The sequence below is a fragment of the Giraffa tippelskirchi genome, chromosome 10 (assembly GCF_054371585.1).
Source record: "Giraffa tippelskirchi isolate mGirTip1 chromosome 10, T2T-mGirTip1v1.2.pri, whole genome shotgun sequence".
Taxonomy (NCBI): Eukaryota; Metazoa; Chordata; class Mammalia; order Artiodactyla; family Giraffidae; genus Giraffa; species Giraffa tippelskirchi.
In genome coordinates this window covers 12,000,827-12,014,360 of record NC_137284.1, presented here as the reverse complement: position 1 = coordinate 12,014,360, position 13,534 = coordinate 12,000,827, and the positions used below count along the sequence as shown (strand labels likewise).

The following is a 13,534-nucleotide window of genomic DNA, read 5'->3' as shown; positions in this document are numbered from 1 at the left end:
GAGATTCGCCCAAGGTTTTCATAGTAAGGAAGAAGCTGGTTTTCAAACTCAAGTTTGTTCAGTTCCAATCCAGTGCTGTTTCTGCTGCCAAAAACCTGGTAGATGGTTCTAGCCAAACCAGATTCTAGGGCCCCATCCAAGACCAACGGAATCGAAATCTAGAGGAGGAATGTGGATGTCCACCTCTTGCCATGGTCTGAATTCTTACGGAGGATCAAGAAGATGCAGTTAGTAAAAGGCCAGTGTCTCTGGCCTGCTGGGCTCACTTGGAGCCATATCCTTCCTGTTATGCCTTGGGATTTTTATTTTATTTTTTTTCACAATGCTCTATGCTCTCTGGTGTCCCATCTTACCATCTGGTAGATGCAGGGAAGGTATCATCTGGCATGGGAGCCTGAGCAAGCCTTGTGGCCAAGACCACAGAGCCTTTGCTTTTAAGGGAACTTGTTACCATGGAAACTGCAGGCCCCATCTCATCTCTAGGAAAGCTGGATGCCATGTTTGTAGAGGCGGGGAAGGGAATAGTGAGTTGTGAGTGTGAGGCAGCTCTGCTAAGCTTCCTAAGAAAGATGGGGAGGCAGGAGGAAAGAAGGAAGTTTTGGGGGAACTGGAATTGTCCCTTTGCAGAGAAAACTGAGGCACCCTCAAACCCATCTTTATGCCTGGGATGAACATAAAGATAGTCAATTGCCAGCTGCCCTTCCATGTCCATTCAGGACTGAACAGGAGAAAGTGGATCAAAGCTTCAGAGTGGGGAATATAATGGCAGCTGTACCAGTCCTAAACATGTTACATATGCCATCCATGCACTCCTCAAAGCAACCCGATGTGGCCCATGTATTATGCCCAGCGCCAGGTTAAAACCCATCTAACAGAGCCCAGAGACTTTCCCAAGGTCGCACAGCTGGTGATTGACAGAGATGGGTTCAGACTGCTATTCTGTCTGTTCCCAAGGTCCCCACACTAAATCATGAAAAAGAACTTCCTGTTTGTTTCTTGTTTGGTTATTACAGATAAGCTTGCTATGAACATATACGTAAAACTCTTTATATGAACATGTGGTTTCATAAAATGAATGACTGTACCCATTTGCATCCCCACTGACACTATGGGAGCATTCCACTTCCCCTGTATTCCTCACCAGTACTTGGTTGGTACGATCAGTATTTTGAATATTGCCTGTTTTCCAAGTGGGGAGACGTAGCTCACCAGCACCTGATTGCATTTCCTTAATGATTTGTGGGGCTTTCCGGGTAGCTCAGCTGGTAAAGAATCTGCCTGCAATGCAGGAGACCCTGGTTCAATTCCTGGGTTGGGAAGTTCCCCTGGAGAAGAGATAGACTATGCACTGCAGTATTTTTGTGCTTCCCTGGTGACTCAGACAGTAAAGAATCTGCCTGCAATGTGGGAGACCTGGCTTCAATCCCTGGGTTGGGAAGATCCCCTGGAGGAGGGCATGACAACCCATTCTAGTATTCTGGCCTGGAGAATCCCCATGAACAGAGGAACCTGCAGGACTACAGTCCATGGGGTCACAAAGAGTCGGACACGACTGAGCGACTGAGCACAGTACAGCACAAAGATTCATGATGTTGAATGTTTTTGTGTTCATTTTTGTGTTCATATCGAATACGTGTATGTCTGATAAAATGTCTGCTCTTTTATTAGTAACTGCTCCACTAGTAACTTGCTACTAGTAACTGTGTTGCTACAAGACAATAAATGTGTTGGAACCTGAAAAAAGAATTTCCGGTGAGTGCTGACTGTGAAACAGATGCATCGGTACTAGGGAGGCTGTGGACTCTGCCACTCCTGGGATCATCTCATTCACTTTCTCCTCCCTAATACCTGCCCTCGGCCCTGCACGTGGTCCGAGTTCGGCACACATTAATGGAATTGAATGCAGACCAGCAATAGACTCATTTCCCAGCTTTCTGGATAATGTCGCTCACATGCCCTCACTTTCTTGAGCATGAGAGAAAGAGGGGGAATTCCAGGAACTGAATGTACCCCAAAGCCGATGGTGTTGCTTGATCTAATCTTTGAGCTTCCTCTCAATGCAGATTGTGAGTTATTGTCCTTCACCTTCCCTGGGTTTGGTGATGGAAAGTGGGGGAATTCAGTCTGGCATGAAGGGAGGGTGTCAGGCAGGTGAGCATCCTGGGTTGTACAATATGGCGACAAAAGACAGCTAAAAAGGTTGATTTCTTTGACCCGGGTGACTGAGGACCTTCGGGTCTGGAACCCTTGAAACCTTTGCCATCACCTTGCTCTGTCAATCATGTGCTGCCTTAGCTTGGGCTGCTACAGCAAAATACCACAGAATGGGAGGTTTAAATGTTTGTGGCTTAAACAACAAACATTTGATTCGCACGGTTCTGGAGGCTAAGAAGTCCAAGATCAAGGTGCCAGCAGCTTCAGTGTCTGGTAAGGGTCCTCTTCCTGGTTTGCAGACGGCCGCCTTCTTGCTATACTCTCACAGGATAAAGAGATCTTAGGTCTCTCACTTTTTTCCCCATCATGAGGGCCCCACACTCATAACCTCACCTCACCCAAGTTATCTCTCAAAGCTCCACTTCCTCATACCATCACAGTGGAGATTCAGGCTTTAACTTATTAATTTTTCGGAAGACGGAAATATTCAATCCATAGCCTGTGCCTTCAGTTTTCCTGGTGTCCCTAAGCCCTTCCTAGGTATAGTGAGAAAGAATGAGAAGAAACAAACAAAAATATTGTAAAATAAGTTAAATACATTTAAGACACCAAGTTGCTGACTTTGTCTTTTTCCAGGGGGTTGTGGGGAGGGGAATTCAGCCCAATCTTCCTGGGTTTAGAAAGGCCCCAGTGGATGCCGCCTGGTCTGTTCACTATAGTTATGGATGTCACCTCCGGAAGCCATGAGCCATTCTGTCCAACTGAGCCCCCGGGACAGCCTCAGTCTCTGTGATAAACTCAGCTTAACCTCTCCAAGTCCCTTCAAACATGGGGCACAGCTCTTCCCCGTGAATCAAGTCATACATTACTTGTATGAACCAGCTATACGTCTTTCTAACTTTAGTGGAATTATAGCCCCTCTGGGTTTTCTTTCCAGTTGTTTTAACAGTTACCTTCCATCAAGTTTGGCTACTAGCAGGGAAGGAGAGGGTAGGACAAATTGAGAAAGTAGCGTTGATATATATACACTATCATGTGTAAAATCGAGAACTAGCAGGAAGCTGCTGTATAACACAGGGAGCCCAGCCCAGCGCTCTGTGATGGCCTAGGGGTGTGGAATGGAGGGGGAGGGAGGCTCAAAAGAAAGGGGATATATATATATATGACTATGAGTAATTCTTGTTGATGTACGGCAGAGACCACCACAACATTGTAAAGCAATTTGCCTCCAATAAAAAAAAGAAAGGAAAAAGAAAAAAAAAGAAGCCTAAATGCTTAAATGGAAGAGGAGGCAGTTGGCCAGAGGAACAGGGGAAAGAGTGTTCCAACCTGAGGAAGTTGCATAGGCAGAGACTGGAAAGCAGAAGGAGGGGGAAAGACAAAGACAGAGAGGGAGAAAGAATATGAACGACTCCTTCTAAAAGCAGAAACGTGTTCTGTATGTTCAGGGCATAGAAGGGGATGGTGAGATGATTAAAGAAACCCCCAAAGGGACATGAAGAACCACATGGGCCATGAGGACACTTAGGTATCATTCTGCAGGCCATGGAATTTAAAAAGGAACGTTAGAAGAATCAGTCTGGGGAGAGTATGGAGAATTGGTACGGGTGGGGAGCATGATGGCTGGAGACCACTAAGAGACTGCTGTAAGTCATCCAGGTGAGAGCTGAGGGTGACCTGCTTCAGATAACAACATTTGAGAAATGATAATACCTGATGTTGGAGCAGGTAGAGGAAACAGGCATTCTCAAATTCTGCTGCTGAGATAGCTGATGCAACTTTCTGGAAAGCAATTAAGGAATATGTAACAAAGCTTAAAAAATGGGTATTACCTTGATTTAATAATTCCCTTTCTAGGAGTTACTCTAAACAAATAATTAAGAATATGCAATTCATCTCAATATTAATTACAAAAGGAAAATGTTGAAAACAAATGTCCAACACTGGGTATCAAGCATATATACACAAATAATATTTTAGACATTAAAACCATATTTTAAGAGAAAAAATAAAACAGATTACCAACAAGGGCCTACTATGTAGCACAGGGAATTCTGCTCAATATTCTAATAACCTAAATGGGAAAAGAATTTGAAAAAGAATAGATACAAATATGTGTGTGCATGTGTACTACAGTTGTGTCTGACTCTTTGCGTCCCCATGGACTGTAGCCCACCAGGCTCCTCTGTCCACGGGATTCTCCAGGCAAGAATACTGGATTTGATTGCCATGCCCTCCTCCAGGGGATATTCCCCACCCAGGGATGGAACCAACATCTCTTATGTCTCCTGCATCGGCAGGCAGGTTCTTTACCACTAGCACTACTTGGGAAGCCCTACCAGGAAAGTACCTAAAATAAAGATAATAAAAGAAAACAAGGCATTTTAGAGGTTTACTGTTCCACTAAGGATCATTGTTGTTGTCAATCACTAAGTCATGTCAACTCTGCAACCCCATGGACTGCAGCATGTCAGGCTTCCCAGTGCTTCAGTATCTCCCTGAGTTTGCTCAGACTCATGTCCATTGAGTCAGTGATGCCATCCAACAATTTCATCCTCTGTTGTCCCCCTTTCCTCTTACCCTCAGTCTTTCCCAGCATCAGGGTCTTTTCCAATGAGTCAGCTCTTTGCATCAGGTGGTCAAAGTATTGGAGCTTCAGCTTCAGCATTAATCTTTGCAGTGAATATTCAGGGCTGATTTCCTTTAGGATTGACTGGTTTGATCTTCTTACATTCCAAGGGACTCTCAAGAGTCTTCTCCAGCACTACAATTCGAAAGCATCAATTATTAGGCAGCCATTCTTCTTTATGGTCCAACTCTCACATCTGTACCGGACTACTGGAAAAACCACAGCTTTGACTATACAGATCTTTGTTGGCAAAGTGATGTGTCTGCTTTTTAATACACTGTCTAGGTTTGTCATAGCTTTTCTTATCTATTAGTAAATAAAACTAGTATTAAACTTAAAAAACAAAGAACAAAAATAATTGCTCTCCATCAACAACCTCAAGGGACTCTTCTAAAAACAAAAAAGCATTCTCTGGAATTCCACACTCTCTGGCTCAGGCTCCTCCCCCTAAACTCTCTGGGCTTATTAGTCATTGATTGGCTCTTCTTTTCCAACCCAGTTCTTCTCTGGCCTCAGAACTGAGACAAGGGAGTTCAGGTGGCTCTAGAGCCAGGATGTGTGGAGAGCGGGTGGAGAAGGGGTGGGGACACTCGTGGCTGGGCTGCCAGACCTCGTCTTGTCATTGTTGTAGGGCCAGGGGACAAAAGCCATCCCAGAGGCACCTCCCCTGGGAAAGGACCGTTTCCTCCCTTCTGCGAATCTTTACAGTCAGGGCCCTTTTAGGGCTTGATCCATGAGGCTTGACTGTGTGCTGAGTTGTATCACCTTTGTTGTTGTTTAATTGCTCAGTCGTCTCTAACTCTTTTGTGTTGCCATCAACTGTAGCCTGCCAGGCTCCTCTGTTCACGGGATTTTCAAGGCAAGAAATTGGAGTGGGTTGCCATTTCCTTCTCTAAAAGGATGGTACTCCCCCACTGGGAGTTGAACCCGGGCCACCTGGGTCAAAACCAGAAATCCTAATTGCTAAACATGTGGAAGACAACGGGATATATCACCTTTGGGGGTGGGCTATCTGAGTTCAGGGCTGGCTGAGCATGGCAGAGTTGGGAGGAGTTTGGAAGCCTACCCAGGTGGTCAGCGATCTCTGTCCCTCACCCTTGGCCAGAAACCAGGATGCTGGATTCCAGTCAAGTGGAGTAGACTGATTAAGAGTGTGGGTTCTTGAAACAATCAGCCTGGGTTTGAATCCTTGCTCAGTCACTCAGTTGCTGTCGTGTCCGACTCTATAGGTTAGAATCCTAGCTTTGCTATTTTCTAGCTGTGTCACCTCGGGCAGATTACTACTAAATTTTTTGCTCCCTACTTTGTGGACTCTCTATGAAAATTCAATCAGTTAATTCATCTAAAGTATTTTTAAAAGGACTGGTGTGTGAAAGTAGTGAATAAATGTCAGCTGTATCACTGAGCTGTGCCTGGAGATTGTAATGGGTACTCGGCCTGTCTTGGGGCCTCCACTTGCCCCATCAGAGCAATGGGAAGAACCACAACGTCCTTCCCTTATTCCCTATCCTTTGAACTTGAGATCCCTGAGATGGACAACGACTCTTCTCAGTGTAGGTTGGAAGTAGAACACTAGGTGCCCATCTGGTTGTCTCCCAAACCTCCTTCTGCAAACTGGGAATGGCAGTCCAGTGCCCACCCAGTGAATCTCAGGGCCAGGGGTCAGTTGGACTTTTCTGGACCGCTCTCTGAACCAGTGCTGCCCTGTGTGAATATCTGGGCCCCCACCTCGAGCCTGGGAGGAAAGCCATCCTGGGGTCAACTAGTCTTCATCACCTTTCTCAGGTAACAAAAGTGGGTTTGCATGAATATGATTCATGGTGGTGTCCAGGCCATCAGGCCCGTGCTGCTCCCAAAGCTTGCGGGCATTGCGGCCCCAGGGGCCTGGTCCCAGTCCTGGAGAGGGGTGCACTCTGCCCTTTCCCCAGCAGTGCCCCAGGACAACAGCTGGGGAGAACACTGCACTGGGGTCTGTGGGCCTTGGGGGTACATGTGGGATGCTTAGAATCTCGTAGGACTTACTGCAATGAAACTGCTCACAAACAAAGTACAGACTTGCCTGTTGGCTGGGGTCGCAGAGGAAAAGTCCAGGGTGCAATGAGAGGCTAGAACGGAGAGTTGAATTTGGGTCCTGGAAGACCTTCAGAAGCATAAAGCCAAGGGCGGGGCGGGCACTGGAGGAGAGAGAGAACCGTGTATCCTGCTTGTTGTTGTTCAGTCCCTCAGTTGTGTTCGACTCTCTGCGACCCCACGGACTGCAGCATCCCAGGCTTCCCTGTCCATCACCATTTCCTGGAGCTTGCTCAAACTCATATCCATTGAGTCGGTGATGCCATCTAACCATCTCGTCTTCTGTCGTCCCCTTCTCCTCCCGCCTTTGATCTTTCCCTGCTTAAATTGATCACTTAACCTAGCAACATAGTCTTCTAACCTAGCAACGTGTCCTTAAAAACTCTTGGTTACTTTTTTTCGCAAATATTTTTTACATGCTGTGTTTTCTTAACCAATCTCCCCTTTCTTCCTAGACAAATGAATGGTCTCCGGTTGGATTTTTTTTTGATGTTGTTTTTATATTTACTATTAGAAACTACATAGCCTCAGGCTTTTTACTTAATAGGGCGGCAGCTCAAGGTGCTCCAAGGCACTGAGCTCGCTGGCTGCATCATCTCTCTTAATCCTCACGGCAAGCCTGCCATGTGAATGCTTGTTGCGCCTGTTTTACAGAAAGGGCTGCTGAGGCTCAGTGAGGTCAATGATTTGCCTGAGTCACATAGTTACAAACAGGCTCAGCTGGAAAAAAAGAATTGAGAACTTTCCAATTTCCGATTCGTGGATGCTTACTACTGTGCAGTACTGTATTCCTGATCGTTTCTTTAGGAAAGGTTCCCAGAAGTGGAATTACTGAATCAGAAGGGCCTGGTTTGTTTTTTATTTTTAAGGCTGTTGACACATGTGCTCACAAACACTTTACGCTGATATTAAAGAAAGAAAGAAATGCTTTCAGCAAATATCACCTTCCATGTTCCCCACACTGGTTCTTCTTCTTCTTTTTTTAAAAAAATATTTATTTATTTGGCTGCACCAGGTTGTAGCTTGTGAGATCTAGCTCCCTGACCAGGGACTGAACCCGGCCTTCCTGCATTGAGAGCTTGGACTCTTAGCCACTGAATCACCAGGAAAGTCCTCATGTATGTTTTGTAGCCCCTCTCCACCATGCTTTCGCTTCTCCACAGCATCTCTCCATCCATCATCCACTCGGTGAGCATCTACATGCACCTACCTGTTCCTCGAGACATCGATGGGGCCAGGGCTGCAGGTTCCCTCAGCTACGGTAGTTGGTGTTTATCTCACTCCCCTACGGTGTGCCGGCTGTGGCCAGGCCTGCATTCCCCCAGCCCCTACAGCGACCTGAAACTCTCCCCACAGGCCTTGTTCTGACACTGGGCTGACCAGGTGGGGCATCAGCTGGGAAAACACCCCCCTTTCCTTCAGTGTCTGTACCTCCTCCCTCCCTGTGTCTCTCATTTCCCAGAAGCCAAGGGGAAACCCACTGGCCTGGGTGACCCAGGAAGGGGAGGAGTGGCCCATTTTCTTGGGCTTCGGGAAAGGTGGCTCTCCAGTGCTTTCATTTTCCCCGTCCTCTGTCTCCTTCACTTCATCCTCCCCTGGTATCTTCCTCTTGCCACCCCAGCCAACGTCCTGGCCCACTCTGCTTGGGACCATCCTAAAAAAGCTGCCACCTTCCTGGACCGGGGGTAGCTCTCTCAGCTTCTTTCCTCTCTCATTGGGAAACCCTCTGTTCCTTTCCTTGTCCCTCTTCGTCCATAAGTTTCCAGAATGTGGGCATAACTCAAGACAGTTTTCTGGGTATACACGAGAATTTGAGGCTTCCCTGATGGCTCAGAGAGTAAAGAACCTGTCTGCAATGCAGGAGACCTGGGTTTGATCCCTGGGTTGGGAAGATCCCCTGGAGAAGGGAATGGTAACCCACTCCAATATTCTTGCCTGGAGAATCCCCATGGACAGAGAGCCTGATGGGCTACAGTCCATGGGGTCACAAAGAGCTGGACATGACTGAGCGATTAACACACACACACACACAGGAGAATTTCACTGCTGGGCATACACACTGAGGAAACCAGAATTGAAAGAGACACATGTACCCCAATGTTCATCGCAGCACTGTTTATAATAGCCAGGACATGGAAGCAACCTAGAAGTCCATCAGCAGATGAACGGATAAGGAAGCGGTGGTACATATACACAATGGAATATTACTCAGCCATTAAAAAGAATACATTCAAATTGGTTCTAATGAGGTGGATGAAACTGGAGCCTATTATACAGAGTGAAGTAAGCCAGAAAGAAAAACACCAATACAGTATACTAAAGCGTATATATGGAATTTAGAAAGTTGGTAAAGATAACCCTGTATGAGAGACAACAAAAGAGACAGAGATGTGTAGAACAGTCTTTTGGACTCTATGGGAGAGGGCGAGGGCCAGATGATATGGGAGAATGGCACTGAAGCATGTAAATTATCACATGTGAAATGAATCACCAGTCCAGATTTGATGCATGATACAGGGTGCTCAGGGCTGGTGCACAGGGATGACCCAGAGGGATGGGATGCAGAGGAAGGTGGGAGGGGGGTTCTGGAAGGGGAACACATGTACACCCATGGCGGATTCATGTCAATGTATGGCAAAACCAATACAATAATGTAAAGTAAAAAAAAAAAAAAAAAAAGAAGGAGAGTTTCAGGTGGTAAATGAACTGAGCATTAAATAACACTGAGCTACTTAGGAAGAAAAGTTTTCAATTATTTTATTTTCAGTGCTCTGTTGTTCTTGCTGATCTCCTCAAAGAGTCTCTATTTGATGATAATGTGTCTTTCAACATTTATAATGTGGCTTTATTTTTATTTATGGGGGAGAATATATCTTTATTCATTTTTATTTTTTGGCCACACTGTGCAGTATGTGGGGTCTTAGTTCCCTGCCCAGCGATCAAACCCACACACTCTGCATTGGAAGCATGGAGCATTATCCACTGGACCACCAGGGAAGTCCCTAATGTGGCTTTATTTTTAGTGTACTTATTTTTACAATTCCTTTCTGTTTTAGGCAAGCAATACAAAATACCCATTTATATTGCTATATTTTCTAATTTTTCTGCATACCTACCTCTGTACCTAATCTCATATAGATGGAGTCTATATAAAATCATGTACAATCATCTATATACATGAGTTTTTGAAGTGTAGCCTTTTTTCTCTTTCTTTCATCACTTGTTTCTTTTTTCTCTCCCTCCTCTCTTCTCCCACTGGCAGGACCAGCAGCATAATTTCCAGGGCCAAGTGCAATATGAAAATGTGGTACCTTATGCTTCAAAATTGTTAAGAATTTTGAGATGGAGAGGACAGAGCATTAGACCAAGTCCAAGATTTTTCTAAGTGCAGGGCCCTCTGATGCACAGGCCACCTGGCTTGTGGGATCTTAGTTCCCCCAGCAGGGTTTGAACTCATGCCCTTGGCAGTGGAAGCACTGAGTCCTAACCACTGCACCACCAGGGAATTTCCACTCACCTTCCTAATTTACCCATTTTCATAACCTGGTCTGTGTTCTTCCATACGTTCTTCCATGTTCACATAATCATACCAATTCCCATGGAAATCCCTCCAAATGGTATAAGTCTATTTTATTCTTTACAAAGGCTGTATAAGATGTCATGATGTAAATGGACCATATTTATTCTGCAATTTTCCCAACACATGGGCATTCACTTTTTTCAATTGTTTGCTGTTCAAAAAACTGTAATGAATATGTTTACATTCAGGCATCTTTGCATTGTAAAGTGAATTCTCAAGATAGGGTAAACGTTCCTTTTCAAATGAATTTATTGCAGCAAAAATGTGAATCAAATTTATGGGAAAATGTGAAACATAGGCAGAAACGAGGTCTGGGAAGTGTGGATCCTACATTGGGCCCTCTGTGAACTGAGGCCTGGATGGAAGGAGGCTGAGAGGTAATGTCTGCTTTTGTTTCTGCAACACAGAAGTCCAAACATGAAAGTCAGCCTCACTTGTTGGGATAAGGGACAGGAAAATGCCTGTGACACAGAAAACAAATCGAGTATCGCTGGTATCAATAAACTGCCTTGGCAACAGTTGTCCTTGGAGTTGACACCCCCTGCTTACTGTTTCAGTCAGTCAGTCAATCAACAAACACTTTGTTGGGCACCCTGGGGGATGTGAGGCTGACCCAGACTTTGGCCCTGCCCTCCAGGGTGTTCTGATCTAGTTGAAAACGTGTGCCTTTATGTATGAGAAATATTTTCTCAGACCCACAGAGACGTGTACAGAAGTGAGCTAGAGCCCCCCTAATACACACATACAGTTACAGCCTCATACACACTCATATATACATGCAAAGACATACACATCAGGGTACACATACTGCCACAACCACATACACACATATACACATACATCACAATCATACACACAAGCACTGCAGCCAGCATTCCAATCCCCTCATCCCCTCCCCCTTCCCCCAGCACACACAGAAATAACAATTACACTGGAGTGCTGGGACCATTGCTGTGGGAACTGAGATTCTGAAATTCTAACTTGAGGGCATCTGAATTCTTGCTCCGACTATGATATTAGCCGCAGAGTCTGTGCTCTGAATTCTGAGTCATTTCACCCTCAGGAGGTCAGGCTGGGCAGCCAACCAGGGAGGTGGTGAGAACAGGCAATTAAAGGTCTGATTATTTTCTGTCTGAGTGATGGAGTAGCCTAGTCAGATGCTTGTAGGGAAGCTGTGTCTGCAGGGTCACACACGCGTGCGCTTGTGTGTATGTGCGCGCGTGCACAGGCGTGTATGCTCATCCAGGAGTGAGTCCATGGAATATTCTCAGATGAGGCTGAGATTGTGTAGCAGTCATGCCTGAATCTTCAGCTTTGTATCATTCAGGCCAGGTTGGGCTAGGCTGTGACAATAAATACATCTCAAAAATCTTCATTTAGTTGTTGTTGAGTCGCTAAGTGGCTTAACACTAAAAAGCATCACTTCTTACACAAAATTCAAGGTGGGTCAACATCCCCCTCCATCCTGTGGTTGAATCTGGAACCCAGGATCTCTAATTCGGCTACAACAGAGCAGAAAGAGATGGAGGAGGCTCATTGACTCTTACCTACCTTGGCCTGGCAGTGGGCACATGTCTTTCTGCCTAGACATCAAGGGCTCCAAACTAAGAGCAGGAGAACCTGGAACCGTAGAGGAGTTCCTTAGTAAGCTCACAGTCCCAATCACATCCCCCCTTTATGCTTCTGCAAACCAGATTATCCCTGCCCAGCATGGAGCCCATTCCTCGGAGACAGTTCAAATCCTGGCTCTGCCACTTGCTAGCTGGGTTGCTTCAGGCCATGTATCAGCCAGCATCCCAACGGGAAACAGGTGGCACCTTCAAAATAGGAGTTTGAAGGGGTCTTATTTGGAAAGAATAATGTGATAACCAGGTGCTTGGAGCAGCTGAGCTGTCACCACCCTTAGCCAGAGGAGACAAGATCACAGAGCAGTCAATGAGATCCAGAAGGAGAAAGTCAAGCAGAGCTGAGCCCCTGGAGATAACAATGACCTTCAGATGAAGGATCAGGCTACCCAAAGGATTGCACGAGAAGGAAGTCAGGAGGATAACACCATGACTTCACTCCTTCCCTCCCTCCTGTCTCTGTGGAGGCTCCCCACTGGCTGAGCCCAACAGAAGTGCAAGGGCCCTACAAGATGCTGATTTAGTCCAAACAGGTCAGCCTCTCAGGGCAAAGTGGACAGAGGCTCTGGAAAAACAAACAGACACAGTCTGGCACAGACAACTGATTTCTATTTTCTGGGCTTCCCTTCTCTAATTTCTAAAAAGTGGATGCTAATACCTACCTCACTGTGTTATTGAAGGAAAATGAAATACTGTATGCAAAGACCTGGCATGTAATCGGCCCTTGGCAAATGTTAGTTTCTCAGTGTCTGAAGGTACTTCATAGTCCAACGGCTCCCAGTCCAGGATGTGCCAACTACCCTAAAGTCTGGTATGAATTTCTCAAACAAATTTTCCAAACCAAAAGTGTTTTTCCTAATAATAACTCCCATTTTCAAGCTACTTATATATGTGAAGTATTTTACCAGTATTGTCTCCTCTTAGTCTTATAACACTTTCTTAAGTGTTATTGTAAATGAATTGGGACTCTGGCTGAGAGCAGTGAGTAACCCCTCTGTGGTCACTCAACCAGTGAGTGGGTCTGGCCCCAAAGCCACAGTTGTTCCTTCCTGCTCTCCTCTGATTTCTGAGCACGTGTGCACAATAATAGATGAAGTGGGGGATGCTGAGAATTTCCATGCCCTGAAGAGGTAAATGCACCCAAGGTTGAAGGCCCTGTCTTAGCAGAGGCCCCACGTAGACACTGCAGGCTCCAGTGAGTGCCCCCTACCCTTCACCTGTGTGCCCTCCTCAGGCTGGAGTTCACTCACCCACCACAGCTGTTGCTGGTTAATTTCAGGTCACCCATCTCCGACCCCATCTGACCAGCCCAACACCACCAGTGCAGAGAGCCAGACCTTGGAGCCAGGTGAGGAACGATCTTACTGGGCTCACAGGCAGCTTTCTGAGACCAAGCAGGTAGTCTGCTGGCATGACGGAAAAGGGCAATGGGTTTTTATGGTACCAGGGAGGTTCCCTAACTTCAGACAACACTCC

General features: G+C 46.0%; 1 protein-coding gene across 12 annotated transcripts in view; it reads left to right on the top strand.

The window, feature by feature from the left end:
- CD6 (CD6 molecule) overlaps nt 1-13,534 on the top strand; it is a 44,299-nt gene that overhangs the window by 15,557 nt on the left and 15,208 nt on the right. For all 12 annotated transcript variants that reach the window (XM_081536307.1, XM_081536302.1, XM_081536301.1 and 9 more), the window contains exon 2: nt 13,338-13,406. In XM_081536307.1, the coding sequence (XP_081392433.1) occupies nt 13,338-13,406 (69 nt within the window). The remainder of the gene's footprint in view (nt 1-13,337; nt 13,407-13,534) is intronic.